We start from the raw sequence: 23,006 nt of genomic DNA on the forward strand, positions 1-23,006 counted from the left end.
TTTGGAGCTCTCTTCTCGACCATAGACTGTTCCGACATATAGCTGCCGAGCCCAGGCTTTTCGGGTGTTCGCGGAATCGCCGCCTTCCGGCCCGCCGACTATCATGTTAATGACCGGCTTCTGGCGCCATTGGGCTTCGTCCTCTTCGGAAGCCGGCTGCTTGCCTCGGCTGTTTTCGGCGTCGGCGGCGGGTCCCTCGCCTCCTCGACTGGTCGACCTTCGCTTCCATTGGTTAGGGGGCGGCGTCCCTTGCTGGATGATCCCCTCCCTGATCTTCTTTAGATAGTAGCATTCTTCCGTGCTGTGAGTATAAGTTTTGTGATAGAGACAATATTTAGAAGTCTTACCAGTATCCTCGTCTACTGCACGGTCGTCAATCGGCGGAGGCGGAGGCGGGGCGACTGCCTGTACTTCGTGGACCGGTCGCTCTGGAACCGGTCGATAGGTGTGAACGACGGGGCGGTCATACGGTCGCCTGACCTCGGGTCGCCGGGCTGCATCCGAGCGCCTCTCTCTCGTTTCCACCCGCGTCCTTTTTCCGCTGGCGGACCCACCGACCTCGCGCTGCCGTTTATGCTTCATGGCCTGCTCCGTGTTGGCCCTCTTGTTGGCCATCTGGACAGCCTCCGCGTATGTCGCCGGGCGGTTGTCCCTTAGGTCTCGATACAGCTGTCCGGATCGCAAAGATTCAATGAAGAAGGTGAGCGCTGTTTGGTCCTCCACCTCTTCTATTGACTGGATCTCCTTTTGCCAGCGAGCAAGATAGGCTTTCAAGGACTCGCCTTCATCCTGATGGATGTCGCCTAAGTGCGTCAGATCCTTCTGTGGCTTGATGTTAGCGGCATAGTGGCTCATGAAGCGGTCTGCCAGTTCCTCAAAGCTGTGAATCGACCCTGGGGGCTGACCTACAAGCCATCTTTGGGTGGGCCCCTTCAGCGTGGGTAAGAAGGCACGGCACATGACCGGATCCCGCACTCCTAGGACTTGCATCTTAGCTTGGTAACTCAATAGATGCTCTCGCGGGTCGCCTGATCCGTCGAATGTGGCTTGCTCCGGGAACTTAAAGTCGCTCGCTATCTTAAAGGCCATAACCTCGTCTGAGAAGGGTAAGGCGGTCAGCAACGTACGTCCTGGGGATTTGGTTTTTCCCTCCATCCGTTCTTTCAGATTTCGTACCTCCTGTACTAGGTTGGCCACTTCGATCCTCTCCCGGGTGCGATTTCCCGTGGATTCCGTGCTTTCGCCGACTTCAGACTCAGCCGGTTGGACGGGGTTGCGAGGAGGTTGCTCCACGCGACGAGTCTCAGTCCTGGTTCTTTTGGTTCGGCTCTTCCCTCGTGCAGCTTGTCGGTCGCGGGCGACCAACGGGGCACGACTGGGCTCCTTCCGGCCTAATCGCTCTCTTGCCGACCGACGTCCGACGCTGGGACCTAGCCGGGAATGAACGGATTGCACCGGTTGGCTTTCAGCCCGTCGGCTCAATTGCCGGTTGTCCGGCCTCTGAGGCGGTTGCAATTCGCGTTGCAGCTGGCGAGTGATGGACTGTTCTCTCACTCCTAGGCTCGCTTCCGCGCAGGCGCGTCCGATTGCACGCAACTGCTCCGGGGTGAGCAGCACTTGAGGTAATTGCGGGTTTCTCAGCGGCGTCGGCGGCGGTGTCGTCTCGTTTTCATGCCTTCGGGCATTTCTCCTATTCAGCTGGTTTCTCAAGTCGGCCTCTCGTCCGTTGTCTTGACGGCTCGACTGTTCCTCGCTTCCAGCCATGTCTGGAGTTTGCCTGATTCAACTATTGTTTCTCGGACTCGCCTTACTCAAGAGGACACGTGACTCTTCGGTTCAATCCCCACAGACGGCGCCAGTGATGGTTTTTGGGTTTTCGGGCCCAAGGAGGTCCAACACAACCTTAAGCTGGAGGATACACCTTTCACAAAAAGTCTAGATTTTTTTAGTGAAGTATGATGCTCAATAGTGCTCTCTATTCCCTCTCCGGGTCTCCAATCTGCCCCTTACAAGGGTGGAGGAGCCCTCTTTATAGTGACTCCTCCTCTACTGACTTAAAGGCCCATGATGGCCGACTTAAAGATTACATTCAATGTGTCGAGCCGTTGGGCGACGTTACGGACTCTGCCAACGGCTCTCTCTGGCTAGTAACTGGCGGACCGAGTCCAGCCTTTAATGCCTCAACGGCTCCTTGCCTCGACTGCTCTGAAGGCTCCCTCAACGGCTCTCTGGACCGAGTCTTCTCCTGGGCCGGACCTGGGCCAACTCCTCGTCCCCGTTTGGCATCGGGCCGTCCTTTCCGGGCTCTGAACTGGGCCTCCTTCTTCAGACCTGGGCCGAGTCCTGGACCCGGCCCATGCATTCTTTCTGGGCCTCTTTTCTTGGGCCGGGGTTCTCACCCCATCAGAAACAATAATCTGTTACAAAAAAACTAATTAATCAAACACTTATACATTTAACCAAGTCAAACAAACTAAAATTAACTTATAAGCTAACTATGTTACCAAAACAGGGCCCTTATGTTCAGCCTAGCGCGAATCATTTTTCCTTCCATTCTTCAAATTTTGGAATATTTTTAACATTTGAACGAAAGTCAATTCATATAAAGTTAGACACCAAAATTGAAAAAAAAAAAAAAAGTAGTGTACCAAAATTAATAAAATCTCAAAAATTATGGGACTAAAAGTGATATTAACTCAACTGATAATATATATTATCAGTTGAGTTACCAAATTACGCCTCAAACAATGACATCTGACAAGATTTAGTTGTCAATTTGGCCAGAATGACCAATAATGATTAAAACAAATAAACTTAGATATCAAAATTAAAGAAATTAAAAGTTGTGCACTCAAAATAATAAGACTCCAATAGTCACGAGACCAAAAGTACAATTTGCAAAATTTACTTGTTCACTCCAAATCCTTTTTTTTTTTTTTTAATTGCCCCCTGGCATCAAGTCACCACTCCATACAAGGAGGACAGACTAATAACAGTAACAACCTCTGTAAATAGTAAATAGATTATTCTAATCTAAAACCCAATAGTAATACACAACACTCCTACTTGGTTTATAGTTTCAGGCTTTCAGAACAGACGACTAATAACATACTGTAAAAATGTGTGATTTGCTGCCTGCCTAATGCCTATCTCAAAGATTGTCGTTGTCCATAGGCGTAAAACGGACTCCTCCCTTGCTTCTTGAGACTCTATAGCCAATAAAAACAGACATGCAGAAAGCCACTACAGAAAACAGAAGAGAGAAGGCTGTCGCTGCGTCCCAAGAGCTCCTCCTTCCTGCCTCCGAACTACTACTGCCTGCCCCCGGCCCCGCCATTATGTCCATCGATATCCAGTCGCAGCTTATCGAGTAATGTGCCGATCCATGCCAAGCTTTCCCATCAACAGGGTACCATAGAGCTGCAGAAACCTTACTTGAATTCCCAATTCTGAACTGGGCATCCTGCACCACCCCGCCCAATTACAACTATTTCTTTCACCAATTCAACACACAAGTACATTGGAATGCCACACAACTCAAGATAAGACCATAAACCTCATTTACCTGTTGCAGGCGATCCATTGTTGTCAAAGGCCTAGAGAATTCAAAGTAATATGTTCCTGATTCAGCATTTGACGCATAGGGGCTGTCTTCCTTAACAAAACCTGTTCGTTTTGAGCAGCATTGAAAAATAGTATACTATTACTTACTATAAATGCCACAACAACAATTAGAATCTTTATATAAAAAGATGTAGTACACACACACACAGAAATCAATATACTAAGAGGAGGACATAGGATACAGTAATAGAGGAAGAGCACTGCCTAAACGACTAACTAGGCACATCCTAGTTTTATAAAAGGCAAAGCAAATTTGCTTCTTGGAGAAAGACTATAAAAAAAATATGGCTACATTCCCTATTCAATCTAACACTTTAAAGACATTCAACAATGAAGAAAATGTCACCCACCCACCCACCATATGATAAATATAAAATTGTAAAACTTTATTATTACAAAATGATTATAAATCTCCATCATGAGTGGAATTTAAGAAGCAAGCGAAGTAGTAGAAAGGGAAAAAGTTGGTACCTGAGTGACTAGTCAAGCTGCTGTGCCACCATGCACCTTTCCAATCATTCTGCGCACTAGAATCATTCGCTGATTGAAAACAAAATAGAAAGGTGTAGCACCAAAACAATTAAAATATGAAGCAAAAACTTGCACAACCTTGGTTACTGTAACTTAATATAAATGCAGATTCCACCCACCAGCTGGAATCCTTAATATTATAATTTGAAACTAAATGCAGGTCCAATCCAAGGAGTTTGAGTGAGATAAAATAATTTTAGTCAATTTATGCACAGAAACAAAAGCTCAATTGGATCATACATACCTGAAGGACCAATACCATCTAAGTATCTGCAGTGAGGATTCCATGCATAAACATCAACCAAATGACCAAACCTGTTGAGTAGTAGCAATAAACATAAGCTTAACTTGTAAACTAGCGCAATAATATTAGTTAGACTGGTGGACATGCTTTAGTACAAGGGAGAGAAGTAAGTATTGGCATTACCTGTCTCCCCCATTCCCCGCAGTGTTATCAACTGGATTGCCTCCATACAGCCGCCCTGGAATAGCATTTCCTATTGAGAAGTGCATTATGTCAACTTCGTGGCCATGGCAAGTCTTGCTTGAGCAAGTATCCGATTCTTGTTCACACCCACCCATCTTACAAGGTATACATTTCTCAGATCATAATGCTAATAATATGCAGTTGATAAGTAAAGAAAGAGAGGAAGTGGAGAAAAGGCTACTCTACTCAGTACTCACTCTATGATAAGTTGCATTATCCCCAATTGGGAACATGAGAGCTACAGAAGGGCATTTTGTATTGTCCCTGCAGCATAAAATCAAACACAAGGGTCTGATTAGATCATGTCTATCAGAAACTGAAACTCTAGACAAACCAAACCAAGTTATTCTTAAATCCCAGGCAGGCACAGCGATAACTTTGTTCTAATCTAGTAATCTCTCTCCTAGATTACATATAATTCAATAATTCATTCATTCACACCCGTCAGTATAAGCATAATTCCCGTCGACTTGCAACATAAAGAATACATCTTTCCCATCGTGCAGCGCCTACAAACAAAATGGTGTGTGAGAAATTAAATAGGTAAGAGAGAAATCGAGATCTAGAAATCGAAAAAAGAATCGTCAAAGGCATCTTATTATTATTATTATTATTCCAATAATGAAGTGATGTAGGTACCTTGATGGTCATCTTGCCGCCATTGTACTCCTCATCAGCATCTGGGTCTAACGCGGGCAAAAGCGGAAACTGAGACCCAGCAACGTCCTTCCAATCATCGACATGGCCGTCGAGGGTGATTATCCCGGGTCGGAACTGGGCCTGGAGTCGGATCTCGGGGTTGGAATCGCAGCTCCAGTCGCCGGACTCTTGGTGAGAGCTCACTTGTGCTACACCAGCTAAGCTCAATAATGATAGAACCGCGAGTGCAGGAAACATGGGTGGGTACATGGAGGGAAGAAGACGAAGAAGAAAATTCAAGAAACGAGACTTATTAGAGTGGGAAAATGTTAAATAGACGACTTTTCTTTCGTAAGTCCGCCAATTTTGACTTGTGAAAAGCTAAGGAACGGTTTATAATTGTTACGGACTTACGGAGTATTTTAAATTGGGGAGAAGTGTCAAATAGGCCTATGTACTATTATTGTCAAGTGTTCAATTTTCACTATGAACTAAATTAAATGCTAATTAATGAACAGATACTACAATGTAATAGAGCCAGTAACTTTCAAAAAAAAATTAAATGCTAATTAATCACATTTACCTACTAAATTTGTTCAATTAATTTTTTTTTACAGGTAATTGACTTTTTTTTTTTGCAGGTTACCAATTCAATTATTAAAAAAATAATTTCAAAATAATTTAAAATTTATTAAAAAAAATAAAAATACAGCCACTGCCCACTGGCTGTCCGGCGAGAACAGCCGGTGGCTGTATTCTTTTTATTTTTTATTTTTTTTTAAATTTTATTATATTTTATTTATTTATTTTAATAATTAAATAGGTAATCTGTTATTAACCTGTAAAAAAAATTAATTGAACAAATTTAACTCGTAGATGGACCTATTTGACACTTAATTTAGTTCGTGGTAAAAATTAAGCACTTCGCAGTCGTTAATGGGCCTATTTGACACTTGTGCCTTTAAATTGGGATAGAAAATTATTACACGTACTACTACACTTGTGCAGTATAATACTACTACTATTACTTTGTCATTGTTTGCAAATAAAAGTAAGTTTGTATATATATGGTAAAATAGTTAGCCTCTTAATTTTGATTTATTTGACCACTATTAGCTGTTTGATTTGGTTAAATAATCTATATGAGTATTTGATTAATTAATTTTTTTTTTTGTAATAATTTCTTTTCAAAATGTTAAAATTTAAAAGAAGAACTGTTCAAAATTACTTTTTTTAAAAATCACTTTGTATGTAATCAGCTAACCACTAACAACTAATTTACCATTAACTTTTCTACAATCGACTAATACTATCAATTAGTTAAATCCACTAACCAAACCAGTTAGCAGTCATTTACCAAACACCTCATATTGATAAAAAGAATAGTTTTATGTCCATCTTGTTTGAACCGTGCGATTTGTTAGAGTATCTCCAACCCACTCTACTCCAAAACACCAAATATTTTCACCAAATGTCACATCAGAAGGAATATTCTCAACATATTCTCACACCAAATTTATTCATCTCCAACCCATTTTTACCAAAACACCAAACTTTTACACTAAAATAATTTTATTTTTTAACTTTAATTAGTTTAATATAATTTATTTCGAACTTACTTAGTTTAATATAAAATATAACTTGTGATGTAAATAATAATTTTTATTAACATTAATTTTTTTATAAAATTAATTATTTTAAAAAATCGAATTTAACATTTTTTAAAATTTAATTTATTCCACAATAATAATATAGCATACAACATCTAGTACATTTAATTATCGAAATTACTAAATCATTTCAACAAATGCTCAATCAATGCATTACAGAGTATTTTATTATATTTTTTCAAAATTGTGTTGTATTTTCTAGTATTAAATATTATGTCGTATTAAAACACAAAGAACCAATAACGCCTCCACTAAGGCTTGAACTCGTAACCTTCCAAATGGAAGTCCAACCTGGGTACCATTAGACCACATAGTCTTAGTTATTATGTTCTAGTTATGTTTGATGTATTTGAAATTTTAATTAATATATATTCAATATTAGTCTTGTTTCGATCGTCTCAATGAGATCTTTAAAATTGTATAATTTTAATTTAATTATACAAACTTTAAATATAAGTATTTAACAAACTAAAACATTACATATAAAACAAATAATTGATACATTTGGAATTATAAAAAGAAGTAAGGACAAAAGAGTCATTTCCCCCTCCATTTTAGATTTGCCGCGGATGAATAGTGCAGCGCCACACTGTTCATTAACGCCAAACATTTTGGCGTTATGCCGCAATGCAATCTCCCTTTGGAGCACCCCAATTTGCATATTTGGTGTTTTGCAGTCAAATTTTGCAGTTTTACAGTCAAATTTTGCAGTTTTACAGTCCACATTGGAGATGCTCCTAGGGCATCCCAATAGGTTTTTTTTAAAACAAAAGTTTATTAAGCAAAAGAATTAAAATTTCTTACAACTGATGGTCCAAAAGTGACCATAACACATACTCAGCCCTTGGGATTGGGCCTATACTAATATAAAGAAACTAAAATAAATGATGGACTCAAGCCCTAGGCCAGACCTAAAGAATGAAAGAATAAAATAATGGACTCAAACCCAACTAATAGGCCAGATCAAAGGAATAATAAATGAAGAAAAATAAAAAAAATAATAGGGGTGCTGAAATGGAGGAGAATCCCCCTATCGGCGTCGCACCAATTTTCGCAAAAATAGCAGCATAATGACTGTTTTTAAGAGAATAGCTGCACCTGCGTGCTACCATGTACTAGTGCGTCACCATGCCGCCCAATAGGGGTTTCATTCATGAATTTTAGAATAGTAAAATCCCCTTTGCTAAGTTTTGGACAAATGGAAGGAGTAGATTTTGTGGATATTTTTCTCATGCAAGGAGGAAAACTTCTGTCAGCTTTATGTCATTTCACTCATTTGTGTGGGTCCTACGAAGAAAATAAGAAAGGAGCAAGGCTTGGATGGAAGAAATTAAAGTGTGGGTCTCACGATCTAATTTGCTGACATTTGATTTATTTATTTTTTAAACCCCCCTTATCTATTTTCTCTTTTTTAATTATACTTACAAAAAACTCTTCAAAATCCACACCAAAATCTTCACAATTGAGGATGCCCTTATGAATACGTATTGTTATTGATGTGATGTGATAGATGAATAGGTAGGGGCATTGGGCATATTACATACAATACATACATACATATATATATATATATATATATATATATATATATATATATATATATATATATAAAATTGAATTGATACACCGTATAGTAGCAGCTATTGGATGGCTATTGGCTATTGCAAATACAAGTTTTTTTTTTTTTTTTTGAAAAGATTGCAAATACAAGTTAGAAACAAAAAAAAAAAAAAAAAAGCAATTAAGATCCGATCCAGGAGCGTAATCGAAGCGGGTAGCTGGTAGTTACATGAGTGGAGTATATACAATTTGTACCTTAGCTCCTCCATTACATACATATTACATATTACATATCATCATCATCATCATCAGGTCATAGAATTGAAGTAGAAGGAGGAGGAGGATGAGGATGAGGTTAAATGAATTAAATCTGACAATATATTTATATATATATATATATATATATATATATATATATATATATATATATATATATGCATGTTACCTCCCAGTCCCTGATGTTTGTGAAAATGCACTGGCTTCAAACCCATCGTCGCTCCCAAGGCTCAAGGTATTTCTGTGCATAGCCATGAGGCTGTGTTGATCAATTACGGCTTCCTCTTCTCCTTCATTGGGATTACTGGGAGATGCTTTGGGCTTGTTTCTCTTATTATCCCCCCCGGAGTTTGGGTTGTCTTGCTGTTGTTGAAGTGCAAACTCCAGGTTCCACAGCACGTCTCCCATGGAAGGCCTGTCCGTCCCGTGATCCGACAAGCATTTCACCGCCGTCTCTGAGAATTTCTTCAGGCTTTCTGCTTTGATCTCTGGTTTTATCTGAGGGTCCACTATCTCCTCTAACGTCCCCTTCCGGTAGCAACTCAACGCCCAATCCGCAAGACTAACCTGCTCCTTGGGAAGACTTGGGTTCAATGCCGGCCTGGAGCACAATACCTCGAAAAGAACAACCCCGAATGAATAAACGTCTGATTTCTCTGTGAGTTGTTGCCTTCTGAAATACTCAGGATCCAGGTATCCGAAGCTGCCCTTCACCACTGTACTCACGTGCCCTTTGTTCATGTCTGGACCCGTCTTCGACAGCCCGAAATCTGAAACCTTAGCCACCCACTTTTCGTCCAAAAGAATGTTGGTGGTCTTCACGTCCCTGTGAATGATTGTGTATTTTGCCCCTGTATGCAGGTAATGCAGTCCCCTGGCAGCACCGATGCATAATTCTAGCCTCTGCTTCCAACACAAATCAGAACTGCTGCTCTTATTACCGCTACCCCCCTTGTTTGTGTAGAGATGTTCTCTTAAGGTTCCCCGTCCCATGTAGTCGTATACCAATGCCATTTCATTATCTTCCTCGCAGAAGCCAATCAACGACACCAGATGCCGGTGTCTTAGCTTCGACAACATCTCAACTTCTGTTTGGAATTCATGCACTCCTTGCTCCGACGACGGATTCGATCTCTTGATCGCCACTTTCACCTCTCCCCCGTCTATCACCCCTTTGTACACCTTCCCGAACCCTCCCACCCCAATCACATTTGACTCGTCAAAATTCTTGGTGGCTTGTTTGATTTCCGCCAGCGAGAAATACCTGCAGTTAGATGCGGCGTCTGAGGAAATGGTGGTCCCGCTGTGACTCCTGGTGGAAGCCCCCCGAGAATTCCCGTAAACTGGGAGCCAGCTAGTTGTATCTCCTCCGGGCACTCTCTTCTTTCTGTTATACGCAACTAAGCACAAGGCCGCGGCCAGACCAAACGCGGCTGCTCCTCCCGTAGCTCCGCCTATCACGGCCGTGTTGAATGCATCAGAGTTGGCGTATCGGACTTGCTGATCCTCTTCTAGCCGATACTTCCTCATCATCGCTGACATTGCGGGATTAGGAGCCGACAGGGTCTTTGCAGCGTTGGAGATTTTGAATATCTCAATCCCGCTGAGATAAGCGTCGGCGTAGTAAGACGAGGCTTCAGAGGATGGATGCAGAGCTATCCAGAGCAGATCTCTAGCAGGGTCGTCATCATCGTTACCGCCCCGGTCTTTGACGTTCACTACGTAATCTCTTATCACGGGGACCCCAAGTCGATTGTTCGCTATAGCAACCGGATCGATTTTTTCATCGGCTGTTCGGTTATTCAAGAACATGGTAAAAACTACCTCGTTGGGCCTGGTGATGTTCATCATGGTGTCGCACCAATGGAACCTCATAAGATAGGCGTAATTGAGATCCACCCGAAATGCCCAGGTGAGGTTATACTTGGTGTTGAGATCGCTATTGGGACCCATGGACCTGTATGAACTGTAGACATCAGCGGGTGCGACGTAGGTGGGCATATCTTGGTAGTCCACCTTTCTGAAACCTCCGCCGGTTACACCTCCGGTACCTGCATACAGGAAAGGACTATCATCGTACCAGTTACGCATTAGGCCGCCGGAATCATTGGTGGGAAGAATGTATTGACCCCCGACGTTGATCCTGTACATCGTCTCTAGTTGTTTATCGGCCACGGACAGGGTCTGATCCAGAAACCCAGCCATGAAAATGTTGCCAATGCCAAATATATCGGGAGATGCGATGAGCTCGATAGCGTTGACAAAGGCGAAGGAGTCGTTGGAGTCGTCGGAGGGTTTGAAGGTGAGTTCCATGTTGGGGACGGGGGTTAGAAAATATTCCTTCATGATATAGACCTGAGTGAGGGCCTCGGCGGTGAGGTAAGCACTGAAGTTTTTGAGCAGAGTAACAGAGCCCACGGATACATCGAAATATGATTTGGAAATATCGACGCCGGGATAGGTGGATGGGTAGAAATAAAGCCTGAGCAAAGTCCGATTGGCGGAGGCGGAGACTTGGGTGGGGAATTTGTAGGAGCCTTTTGCCTTGAAAATTCTAGCAGACATATACGGAATGACGGAAGGAAGCGATGGGTCTTGAATCTCAGCGGTGGCTGCCGCTCCTTTATCACCGGATCCCAAATATTTAGCATCGGGTTTCCATTTGCGCCCCGCCTCTTCGTCAACCCCACCCTTCGCAGACCCGCATGCCAAAAGCAAGTGTTTGGATTTCGCCGCCGCCGCCGCCGCCGCACATACGCTGGAATAAAACAACAACAACAATAAAACACCACCCCTCCTCCCGCTTCTTTGCATACTTGCGGGCGGCTGGCAGGCAGGCAGGCAGGCGTTGCAGATTATTGGGGATATATATATATATATATATATATGATAGAATCAAGCAATCAATCCAAACGCAATATTAATATTAATATCAATATCAATATTAATATTAATGGCGTACAGGAACAAAACAAACACTATATATGGAGTATGCAATGGACGATCCCCGCCGGCCTGTACGCCTATCTCTCAAGTTCTCCTATCCCCCCAAGGCTATATATGTATAAGTATATATTATATTATATGTATATTATTATTTTGCTGTTTTTAGCCTTTCTGTGTTCAACATCCATGGAAGGAAGGGTTCAAGGAGATGATGATGATGATGAGGCGACAGGGAAAGGGGGAAATTTCTCGCGTTTTCCAATCTTTAGCCTTTCTTCCTCCTCTGAATTGGGGCATCAGGTTGTTACCCATGAACGGACAAGAGTAAATATTGCACCTTTCATTCATTTTTTTACTTATATATTTATTGTATACGTACAAAATTATTAATTATGTCAGGCTATGTAGTATCAAGTATGTATGCCACTCCTCCTGGCTCCTACCTTCCTTCTTGCTTAATGTTTTGTCTGCTGATCAGATTTGGTTGACTAATATGAGTTTTGCACTTGCTTTCAAAATATAAATAAATTTATTAGTTATTATTTCTTTTTTACTTTGTTATCTTCACATCATAATCAAACTCATAACCTTCCAGTATTGAAATTAAGTTCTACACACTCGTCCACCACTTCCAAGCCGTCTCCTTTATTTATATACTTCATGTGTATTACAGTTAGGCTTATATTGAAAATTTTAATAGGGCATGCTTGATTTTTTTTCACAAATTAAATTCTTTAAAAAACTAATTTATGCATACTTTTTTTTTTTTTTGGGGGGGGGGGGGGGGGGGGGGGGGTGAAATTTAGCTAAACCCAACAAAATGACAAATTTAATCAACTCAATGCATGAAATAGTATAAAACCCAATTTGATTTAGTACTACAGTTAAGTAATGGTGAGCAATGTTGACAATAACTTTTAAATCTAGTCCGATAGCCATTGATCAATAAGATAGTCCGCTACATGTGGACGTTTTTCTTTAGCCGGTACATGAAGGATAAGCAGTATGCATGCCAGTCTCTCGGCATGTGTCCCCTTCAATCTCATTGGTTATGTGTAGTATAAGTTCTAAATTTCCATCACTATCCGTTCATCAATTTTTTTTTCTAAATGTTGTAGGGTAAACTATACTTGCTAGGAAGTCATTTATTATAATTGTTGTATACAAGAATTGTTAGCAAATTAATTAAAGATTTTTTTTATTAGAGTTAATGAATATTTCTAGTCCTTCGATATTCACCTTATGATATCTCCAAGTTAATATAAGCCTTCCATGGTAATCTTGGCATGTCCAATACAAGTTGGTCAGTTGCAAAGTCAAAAAGAGCCATCATTCTAGATTGCTCATATCTAAAAGACGGTCATGATTGTTGTTCTTAGACCGTCGTGGTTGTCCTCGCCGGACAACTCGAGTTGTTGTGAATAAGACAATCACAAGAAATTATTCTAACCAACGATAGTATTTTTTTATAAAAAAAAATAAATAAATAAAGAAATTTAAAAAAAAACGCGTACTAAACAAGTCAATTTGAACTCAATAGAATAATTTTTTGGCATTTTTTTCCAAAAACAAAAAGATAAAAATCGACTAAAGAATATGGAAAACCAAGGCCGCTTAAAGAACCAAAAGGTGGCATCTGGAATTCTGGATTCTGGAATAAAACACCAATATTTTACAAACATTTATTCCATCTTTAAAATACAAGCTACTCCGTATATATAATATATTAACCTTCTGGTAGCATCTACTTAACTAAACTTTCTGATCATCTCCATCACCCACAAACACTTTTTGCAGCATACCCTGCAGCCTGCAGGTAACCCTTTTAATTTGGCCTGATTATATTTTTCTTTAATTTGCCGCTATCTTTTCAATACTCCATGACTCCATGTCTGTTTTCTTCCCTTTTTTTTTTTTTTTTTTTTTTTTTTTTTTTGTTGTTGTTAAGAAATTTTTTGTGGCTCAGGAACTGTTGTAGTGGGTAAACATCCATTTCTTACCCACTTTAATATCCTGTGATTAATTGGATATGTTTGTAATTTTGTATATATATACTGTTTGATGAAATGTCTGATAGGACTCTACACCAAAGTTCAACTTACATCCAACTACATATAATTGTTTTACGATACCACCAAGAATGATGATATGATTTTCCCAAAGCATTTTGTTGTTTTGACTTGATGCAGACTGATTAAATATAGACGACCTTAACATTCTTGCTGCTCATGGAAACAGACATGGATACTAAGAAGGTAATTTGAAAACCATTTTTTAAGTCTTTTGTAATTTATACTATGTGCTTTTATACTATGAGTACTGCTATATAGGATTTGTCAAAAGACAATTGTCTAGGTATCAAATATAGTTTTTGTTGGATGAAAGAGTGCATAAGGCCGCTGACTTGATAACTATAAGATTTCAAGTTCGACTCTCGGTCTATTGGCTTATCGGTTTGAGCTAGTGAGTTATGTGAAACCTAGTTGTTGGCTAGGGTCACAAGGCGGGGTTTACCCAGTGCATACCCTCGAGCAGTAGCTGCGGATTTCCCTCGTCACTCAAATATAGTGTTTATTGGATGAAAGAGTGCATAACTGCATATGCAGTGTGTTTCCGAAGATGGCAATTATATACAATTCATTCTTGATTTTCTGATCTGTTTTCTGCTATTACAACCTCGATCACCTTGTCAAATGCTCAATACATATAAAATTTAGAAACTGTCACTTGTCAATGACAAGTTGAAGTTATAGCTATCCTAAGCAAGAATTGGCATGGGTTGAGATTTGAGAATTCACGTTTTGATTGTATATTGTAATTCCTTCTTCTATCTAGCGAGCCATATGCATCCCCCGCTTAAGCTATAGGAATGGAATGCTTTCCACTTCATTCTTGATAGTATGTCTGACAATGAACGTTTATATTGCTTAACAACTATAGTTTAAAAGACTCTGAATAAACCGATGATGACTGTAACCCTGTAAAAGGAGGAAAGATTGCTTCTTTAATCATCCACAATTGTAACTTGGTGATGCTTATAATTGTACAGGAAGGTGATCTGTGCCCGTTGCCAGATAAGAAGGTCAAAGTTGTTTTCGTTGTAGGTGGGTAATTCCTAGAGTTTTTTTTGGCTTCGACGCCTAGCCAATGAAGATAGTTAGGCGGTTATAGTTGTCTATACCTTATAGTTAGTTTCTTGATTATTTGGTTTGGCAGGAGGTCCTGGCAGTGGAAAAGGCACTCAATCGGAGAAAATCGTTCAGCATTTTGGATATACTCATCTAAGCGTCGGTGATCTACTTAGAGCAGAAAGCAAAACGGGTTCTGAAATCGGGTGAGTTGTTGAATGACTTATCCATTTCATCTTCCCGAGTGTAAAATGTTACTTATTCTGCAGATCAGTGATTCAGAACATTATGAAGGAAGGTAAACTCGTTCCTTCAGATGTAACAGTTAAGCTTCTGCAACGCGCCATGCAAGAAACTGATAGCCACAAGTTCCTGATCGATGGCTTCCCAAGAAACATGGAGAACGTTACAACATTCGAGAACATTGTATTAGTTTCTTGCCTAACTGAGTTGCAGCTTGTAGATTAAACCAATAGCACAAATTATATTATTTGTTACCTCAAAATTGGCCCAGTTTCTGGTTTCTGTTGATTCGTGATGCTTTTGCTGTAGACACAAATCGAGCCAGAATGTGTGATCTTTCTTGATTGTCCAGAAGAGGAAATGGAGAGGCGCCTTCTGTCTAGGAATGAGGTAAACTTCGTCAACCATTTTCAACTTATATGGTAAACTAATGACTGTGGAGACATTATTTTTTGTTCCACAACCAATGGTGCAGGGAAGAGCAGACGATAACATTGACACAATAAGGAAACGATTCAAAGTTTTCCAAGAGTCGACGCTCCCAGCAGTTGAATATTATGCTTCAAAGGGGAAAGTCCACAAGGTAACTGCATTCTATCTCTGAGAACTTAAACTTCTTGCTAGACAATTGGAGTTCGGGTTAAGAAATTCTTAATACGACGAATTAGCAGATTGATGGCGCAAGGCCTGTGGAGGAGGTTTTTGAATCGGTTAAAGCGATTCTTACCCAAACAGAAGAAAGGCGAAACACTATACCATATTTACAGGTTTGATGTGTTTTCAGACATTCAGAGCATGATGTGTTGTGTCATAATTTTCAGCTCCTCACCTTCAGTCAGTCCACTTAGGATTAGTTACAAGTAATGGTGTTAATAAGCTGATAGCTATATCTTGTAATATATCAGTGTACTTCCTTCTACATGTTTGTACATGTATTTCAGTAGGTGGGTTATTCACCTAGCATATAAAATCGTGTTTACATCAATTGTTTAATTTTTCAAAATTTTTTAAAAAGAAAATGTAGAATTTTTCTCTATTTCGTAAACAAGAATCAACATTATATTTGCTTCCAAGTTCCAGCGGTATAAATTTTGGAGGTCTGGATTAGATTCTTTTGTGTGTAAAACTGTAGAAGTGTATATTTTTATTTTATTTTTTCAAAAAAAAAAACTTTATTAATCAAAGGGATTAAAAGGATTTACTTACTGAGTCCTCAAGAAGGGCAAATTATTGTGTGGACCATGGTCCACACAATTTTATATGGATCATAACAAAAAGTACATTTTTAATATATTAAATATACATTATTTTTGTACTGAATGTACATTATACAATATAATGTGCACTCAGAACAAAAATAATATACATCCCTTAAATATAATGTATATTATTTTTGTACTGAATCTACATTATTTTACAGTAGACAAAATATGGTCCATACAACTTGTATGGACCATGGTCCACACAATAATGATTGCTTAAGAAGGGACCTATACTAATTTAGAGGAACATAAACAAAGAATGGACCCAAGCTTAAGTAACAGGCCAGGTCTAAAGTATGAAAGAAATAAAAGAATGGACGCAAACTCAAATAATAGGTCAGGTCTAAACATAAATAAAATAATAATAATAAAATAGTTGCAGAAATGGAGATGCAGAATCCTCCTCCAAACTTCAGGTCTATCAGTAGCAGTTGGAAGCCTGACAACATAACGTATGTCACCCCATGGACTATATATAGGAGCCCCAAAAGATCAAACAACTGCCAAACAGAACAAAGATGGCATGCATGCCTGAAAAATGGCACGCAGGCCAACCAGTAGCGATAAAGTCTCATATGCCCAAACAATGACACAACACCAACTCAGTAATCAGAACCCTAACGAGATTAGCTACTATGGGCCAACAGCAAGCCTGGACAAACCGCCAACGGATTTAAAGAGCCCCTACCCGGTCACCGTTCAGCCTGGGCCAGAATGTAATTTCTTACCACTTGCACCAACATTGAGGCATGATCTGTTCAAAGAATACCCACAAAGGCCAAATCAAATGAAGCAACAGGCCAATGAAATCTCAAAGGCCAAGAAAATATTCAAGCAAGCAACCAATTAGACCATAAATTGTCTTTTGAATATTGATTTTTACTAATTTTCGTTCTCAATTTTTAATATGACCATAAATGATTCATTGATTTTTTATTTTGTTCCAAATTTGGTCATTTAGTTAAATATTTATTTAATAAACATTAAATTAAGAATAATAATGTAAAAATTAATTATTATTTTTTTGGATAGACAAATTAAGTTCATCATTGTGAAGAACTACAAATTTTACGTTATTATTTTTAAATTTAATATTTATTAAAGTGATATTTAACTAGAGAATTCAATCTTAAAAATTCAATAATCAAAGGACTATATATATAATTAAATTAGAAATCAAAGATAAAAATTGATAAAATTTTATAATTAAGAAACCATTTATAATATAATTGAAAATATAAAAATTGATAAACGACAATAGTTAATGCCATTATAGAATTAACTATGTTTAAAAGAGCAAATACCAATTTTAATCGTATGAGTATTAACAAAATAACAATTTTGGTCCACATATTTAATTCTTATAAATTTTTATTTACAAGTACTATTTTAGTATCAATTTTCATGTACGACTATTTTTTTAGTGTCAAAATTCATCACACCGATCATTCATTCTTTTAAGACATGTTGAAATCTAAAATTTCAAGAGTATTTTCGTCTTTTATAACTTAAGATCTTAATTTGAGCATAAATAAAGGGATTTAAACTATAAGATCAATCCTAATTTGTAGTTTTTGCCCTCAAATTAAGGTAGGATGATGAGGAGAAGTGCGAATTGAGATCGATATTAGGGCTTAAATTTCTTTATTTATGTTTAAATTGGAATCTTAATTTAAAAATGATGAAAATATTTAATAATTTTATATTTTAGCATGTCTTAATTATGAATGCCTAATTTTAATACTAAAATAATAATTGTGGATGAAAATTAATACTAAAATAATAACCGTGTGAAAATTTGTAAGAATGAAACATGTGAATCAGAATTGATTGATGTTTTCTCATTTCTAAAATCACACCGCCTCCCGCAGTCCGCTCTCCCCTGCGAATCTGCGCACTTAAAATCGGAATCCCTAAGACGGCAAATTTTACAATTCAAAGACCAGAGACCACAGCACTTGAACGAATACAAAGCCACGAAGGTATTCCTCCGATTCTTGATTTTTTTTTAAAAAAATAAAAATTTGAACTTGATTTTTTGATTTCGTTATTTGACTCTTGATTTCTGATTTCTTGATTCTTGATTTTTTTTTTCTTTTTTAATGTTTGAACTGTTTCTGTCTTTGAATGTTGAACTTTTCCCTTGAAGCTTGAACATTGAAGTTGACAATGGAATTTTTGAACATCGAATTTGGCAATGGAATTTTTGAACATTGAACTGATTGCTTGAGTGTTCGAGTCTAGGCCGAGTTAAGCACTGGAAATTTATTCCTAACTCAGTATTTTGCTCACACCTTTGGCTGCATCTTTCCCAGCTCTACATCAATTAGATGCCTAGTTTTGTGAATAGGTAGGTACATTTAATGTCCACTTGCTCAAGGAAAGTTCTCTAAGTCCCTCTTGTATTAAAGATAAACTTCAATTTAACAAAAATATGTTTAATTTTCTTTATGTAACATTAATTAGTATGTAAAGCTGTCTCATGGGCAATTAACTAATATTGTCATTGTTCATAAGAATATTTTTAAACAATCCATTTTAATGTTTATGGGGTTTATTTCATTGTTTCTAGAATTCTTTTACAGTTGGGGAATGCGGACTAGTTTGTAAGATTGGAATTTATAGGCAAATATTTTAGTGAGGAACATATGGCCTTATATTTTCTTACCCCCAAAGTAATGAGCTTTTATGTGTGTGTGCAAGGCATGATACATTGTTATATGTGTCATAATATCAGGTTATTTTGATTAGTACTTTTGTTTATGGATAAATCGGAGAAGCTGACGGTGAATATTTGCCTCTCACGTATCATATATGTTATTGACACGTTTGAACCTGATGTTGGTGTGCAATGGGCACTAGAAAATTAGGATGTTGGGAATTGGGGTTCCTAAACTGAACTTTTTCAAACCGAACCAAACTACAATGTTAAACCGAATGGTTTCATTTTTTATGACCTAACAAACCAAAACCAAAAAAAAAACAAACGGAATACTGAAATGCCCACCCCTACTTTTTTAGTGCCAAATTGAGCTCTCTCTCCGGAAAACTGTATAGTTTTCTCCATGGGGTTGAAATAGCATGTAATTTACTTGCTCCTAATGGATATTGGTACTTCACTGATGTTTTTTTTTTTTAAAATGTTTATGTCCTAGGTTCCATTGCTTTCCAAATTCCAATAGTTCCCCTTTCTGAAAATAAAATCTCTCTTCTCATTAATTCTCTGCTTGTTTTTAAAGGGCATAATGCTATCTAGAAGTTTAAGTTTGTGTTGATTCATTCTGTTGCAATTATGTGTATTACAAGAAATCACTGTTTCCATGTTTTTTGGTAAATAGTAAATTTCTCTTTTCACATTTTCATCGTTTTATGCAGAGGAAATTCTCATCATGAATAAATTTGAAAAATTCCTTATGTAAACACTAGTATTTTCTTGATATATGTTGAATCATTACTCACTTAGTTATCTGTTGATTTTCTTTTGCAAATTATGTACTCCGTCTATTTTTGACATTGTAACAGAGTATCTACGAGATTACCAGCTTTGAACTTATAATTATTATTATTGTTATTTTTTTTAGTTTTTTTTTTTATGGTTCAAACATAAGTTTTATATTTTATTTTGGACTCTAAATTCTATCAAGTTTGTGTTATTTATGTATGGATAGATCAATTTATATTTATAATTGTAGCATTGGAGTTCAATAGGTTGAACTCGAGCTTGAAAGTTCAAGCAATCTGACTAGAGCTCGAGCTAAAAAATTCGATCTCAATTCGAGCCAATCGAGTCGAGTTCCGGATCGGACTCGAGCTCGAGCTCGTACACTTGAGCCAATTGAACCGAGCTTGAGCTATATGAAAATTAGTGAGCCAAACTCGAGCTTAAATTTTAAAGTTTGATCGAGCTTGAGCTCGAGCCACCATATATTTATCGAAAATGATGCGATTCAACTGTCCAAAAGCTGTGTGTTTTTGGGAGAACTGTTGATCTCCCAGCTTGTTTAGAGGATGCAATATGTTTCTTTGTCACATAAGACAACATAATTTTCATAGCATGTAGTTAGATTTGAGCTCTATGACTGTTTGATTTTGGTTGAACTATATATGTTTATATATAAAACTTCGAGTATTGATTAGATCTGTTTTACTTGTTGAACTAATGTTAATTTGTAAATTCACTTCACCAGGGTGCCATTCTTCCTGTGTATGTGATATATATTCTTCTGCTAGCTTCCAATGGCCGAGGAACCTGAGAAAGCTAATTCTGAAGACCCTCAACAGACAGGTTTTCATCTCCTCTTCTATCAATTTTTTTTTTTTTTTAATTGTCAAGATTTTCACATAATTCAAGTCTGTATGTTCTCATTAATGCTCATTAGTGTTAGCAACACTTAATGAAGATCAAATTATAAATGTTAGAAATATCTGAGACAAGGAAAGTATTTTTGGTGTGTTTATGCTGCATAGTTTTTTTTTGTTAATCCTCCCCTTACATTTGCTAATCTGCCTTGAAACTTTTTTTAGTTTGCAGTTTCTTCAGAAAGCCATCAAAGGCCAAAAACATCAGAAAACGTACTGCCATTGAAGAAGGTGAGAATGAAGATGGAGATCCAAAAGACGAGACTTCGGTAGTATTTAATAAGAAGAAGCCAGCAGTTGCTGACAACAAGCTGCACTTTTCTACTGGGCCCTCAAAGCGGGAGATGACCTCGGAATCTGATGCAGATTCGAAAAAACCTCTTTTTCAGTTTGAGTCCTCGAGGGAGATTCAGGTTCAGACTGATAATAAAGCAACTGCTACGCTGGAAACTGAGACTGAGTTCTCAAAAGATGCCCGGGCAATTAGGGAGCGAGTTCTCAAGCGAGCAGAAGAGGCATTGAAAGGGAAAAATGACAACACTGCGGATGAGAAATTGTATAAGGGGATACATGGATATACTGACTACAAGGCAGGTTTCCGGAGAGAGCACACAATTTCCAGTGAGAAAGCTGGTGGATCACATGGTCCTCTTAGAGCTTCTGCTCACATTAGAGTTTCTGCCAGGTTTGACTATCAGCCAGATATCTGTAAGGACTACAAAGAAACTGGATATTGTGGCTATGGAGACTCGTGCAAGTTTATGCATGATCGAGGGGATTATAAGTCAGGATGGCAGCTGGAGAAGGAGTGGGATGAAGCAGAGAAAGCCAAGAAGAGAAGAATGGAAATGGGAATGCTCGATGATGAAGAAAGTGCAGAGCAGAGTGATGATGATGACGATGATGCGCTGCCCTTTGCATGTTTCATCTGTAGGCAACCTTTTGTTGACCCCGTTATGACAAAGTGCAAGCACTACTTCTGTGAGCATTGTGCATTAAAGGTAAGCCCTTTATATTTTTCAGAATATATCTAATGGGATGGGATGGGATTTGAACAAGGGTAGAGCAAGTTAACTCCAATGTAAGACTATATATTGTCTTTCAACATAACATGATTACAATTAATTGCTGCTTGGGGGTAATCCCAGCCAAGATAGCTAAGCATACAAACCCGTAACCACAAGGTCACGGGTGAATCTCAACCTTCTTGGTTTGAGTCGGTTAGCTATGGGTAACCTGGGCTGGTTTACCTCATTGTGGTCCTTTGCTGGCTAGGATCACAAGGCGGGGTTTACCTAGTTCACACACTGGGTTTTCCTCGTCACCCAAAAAAATTAATTGTTGCTCTGCCTGCTCGTGCTATATAGTGTATTGGGTTTTGAGCTAGAGTCATTGGGAGGATTCAGTTAATGAAATAGCTTACTCAAATGCATCTAATTGCACGTCAGAGCAGGTTTGCAATACAAGCACTAACAATTCATGCTGCTATTTGTTTACGACTCAAAATGCTATTCTATCTTAGCGTTCTATTTTGTTGGAGTGCTGTGTGTTTGTATATCTGCTAGCATGAGTTTGTTTTCATACATGAGCTTTAATTTTATGCATAGTGACTTACTTGGTTTGTCCCTCCTGTCTACTTTTTTCATTAAGAATTACTCTGTTTAAGTTTAAAATAATTAATCCATCTTTACTTTTGTGCTTCTCAGCATCATGCGAAAAATAAGAAGTGCTTCGTATGCAATCAGCCTACCCTCGGGATATTCAATACTGCTTTTGAGATACGCAAGAAGATGGCTGCTGAAGGAAAATGAGGTCCTTGCCATTTTTCTTCTATTAACTGTGGTAATTTGTATTAAGTTTAGTAATTTACTAACTTTGAGTCTTGATGTTACTAACTTTGGGCCGGGATAGACAATGCAACAAATATAAACATAAATTCTGAAATTTGTTGCTCAAGAAACCACACCATAGTAAAGCTTTCTTATCTAGGCACCTGTGATCAAAATGCACATGTAAAAAGAAAGCATCAACATTATACTTGTCACTATGCATTGATTATTTTTGCACTGTCTGGAAAACTTCTTGGGAGAATTCTATCTTTCTACTATTTACATAACCAATCATCTTTGTTCTCATACATGTTTTGGGTAATGAATCTCTTGTTAAAGTGTATTGGCCTTGAGGTTGAAGTGTATTGATCAACAAAATGACTTCATGATAAATCCTTTGCAATTAATTTGATTCTTCAGAGTATATATGCCTGGGATCCATCCAGCTAATT

The 23,006-nt window shown here is 38.3% G+C and overlaps 4 protein-coding genes across 6 annotated transcripts; 2 read left to right on the forward strand and 2 right to left on the reverse strand.

Annotated features, from left to right (window-relative positions):
- Positions 1-2,908: 2,908 nt before the first annotated feature.
- LOC109191367 lies at positions 2,909-5,592 on the reverse strand. Its single transcript, XM_019342006.1, has 8 exons — positions 5,282-5,592; positions 5,084-5,151; positions 4,840-4,906; positions 4,583-4,737; positions 4,400-4,470; positions 4,096-4,164; positions 3,566-3,666; positions 2,909-3,463 (listed from the first exon to the last, which is right to left on the reverse strand). The coding sequence occupies exons 1-8, from the start codon at positions 5,549-5,551 to the stop codon at positions 3,152-3,154; spliced, it is 1,113 nt and encodes a 370-aa protein (XP_019197551.1). The 5' UTR covers positions 5,552-5,592; the 3' UTR covers positions 2,909-3,151.
- A 3,092-nt stretch (positions 5,593-8,684) lies between these two features.
- On the reverse strand, positions 8,685-11,962 carry LOC109191227 (receptor-like protein kinase ANXUR1). Its single transcript, XM_019341813.1, has 2 exons — positions 8,942-11,962; positions 8,685-8,895 (listed from the first exon to the last, which is right to left on the reverse strand). The coding sequence occupies exon 1, from the start codon at positions 11,599-11,601 to the stop codon at positions 8,953-8,955; it is 2,649 nt and encodes an 882-aa protein (XP_019197358.1). The 5' UTR covers positions 11,602-11,962; the 3' UTR covers positions 8,685-8,895; positions 8,942-8,952.
- A 1,472-nt stretch (positions 11,963-13,434) lies between these two features.
- On the forward strand, positions 13,435-16,025 carry LOC109191346 (UMP-CMP kinase 3-like). Of its 3 annotated transcripts, none has more exons than XM_019341976.1 (8): positions 13,435-13,549; positions 13,897-13,988; positions 14,783-14,837; positions 14,950-15,067; positions 15,131-15,287; positions 15,414-15,494; positions 15,580-15,687; positions 15,776-16,025. In XM_019341976.1, exons 2-8 carry the CDS (start codon positions 13,962-13,964, stop codon positions 15,875-15,877), a joined length of 648 nt encoding a protein of 215 aa, XP_019197521.1. In that variant the 5' UTR covers positions 13,435-13,549; positions 13,897-13,961; the 3' UTR covers positions 15,878-16,025. The 3 variants fall into 3 exon arrangements, with proteins under 3 accessions (XP_019197521.1, XP_019197519.1, XP_019197520.1); XM_019341974.1 differs by having other exon boundaries at positions 13,923-13,988; XM_019341975.1 differs by lacking the exon at positions 13,435-13,549 and having other exon boundaries at positions 13,720-13,988.
- A 2,190-nt stretch (positions 16,026-18,215) lies between these two features.
- LOC109191345 (zinc finger CCCH domain-containing protein 1-like) lies at positions 18,216-22,841 on the forward strand. The gene is made up of 4 exons (XM_019341973.1): positions 18,216-18,348; positions 20,554-20,651; positions 20,891-21,726; positions 22,432-22,841. Exons 2-4 carry the CDS (start codon positions 20,603-20,605, stop codon positions 22,534-22,536), a joined length of 990 nt encoding a protein of 329 aa, XP_019197518.1. The 5' UTR covers positions 18,216-18,348; positions 20,554-20,602; the 3' UTR covers positions 22,537-22,841.
- The last annotated feature ends 165 nt before the right edge of the window (positions 22,842-23,006 follow it).

This window comes from Ipomoea nil, unplaced genomic scaffold, assembly GCF_001879475.1.
Source record: "Ipomoea nil cultivar Tokyo-kokei standard unplaced genomic scaffold, Asagao_1.1 scaffold1619, whole genome shotgun sequence".
Taxonomy (NCBI): Eukaryota; Viridiplantae; Streptophyta; class Magnoliopsida; order Solanales; family Convolvulaceae; genus Ipomoea; species Ipomoea nil.

What these genes read in the sequence shown, in the direction of transcription:
- LOC109191346 (XM_019341976.1), top strand. Translation starts at nt 13,962, where the DNA reads ATGGAAACAGACATGGATACTAAGAAG. An exon ending in CAGACATGGATACTAAGAAG is followed by an intron (nt 13,989 to 14,782) that starts GTAATTTGAAAA and finishes ATAATTGTACAG; the next exon opens with GAAGGTGATCTGTGCCCGTT. An exon ending in GCCTTCTGTCTAGGAATGAG is followed by an intron (nt 15,495 to 15,579) that starts GTAAACTTCGTC and finishes CCAATGGTGCAG; the next exon opens with GGAAGAGCAGACGATAACAT.
- LOC109191367 (XM_019342006.1), bottom strand. Translation starts at nt 5,551, where the DNA reads ATGTACCCACCCATGTTTCCTGCACTCGCGGTTCTATCATTATTGAGC. An exon ending in GCGGCAAGATGACCATCAAG is followed by an intron (nt 5,152 to 5,281) that starts GTACCTACATCA and finishes TTTTGTTTGTAG; the next exon opens with GCGCTGCACGATGGGAAAGA. An exon ending in AATTATGCTTATACTGACGG is followed by an intron (nt 4,907 to 5,083) that starts GTGTGAATGAAT and finishes TTTATGCTGCAG; the next exon opens with GGACAATACAAAATGCCCTT.
- LOC109191345 (XM_019341973.1), top strand. Translation starts at nt 20,603, where the DNA reads ATGGCCGAGGAACCTGAGAAAGCTAATTCTGAAGACCCTCAACAGACA. An exon ending in TGAAGACCCTCAACAGACAG is followed by an intron (nt 20,652 to 20,890) that starts GTTTTCATCTCC and finishes AACTTTTTTTAG; the next exon opens with TTTGCAGTTTCTTCAGAAAG. An exon ending in GTGAGCATTGTGCATTAAAG is followed by an intron (nt 21,727 to 22,431) that starts GTAAGCCCTTTA and finishes TGTGCTTCTCAG; the next exon opens with CATCATGCGAAAAATAAGAA.
- LOC109191227 (XM_019341813.1), bottom strand. Translation starts at nt 11,601, where the DNA reads ATGCAAAGAAGCGGGAGGAGGGGTGGTGTTTTATTGTTGTTGTTGTTT.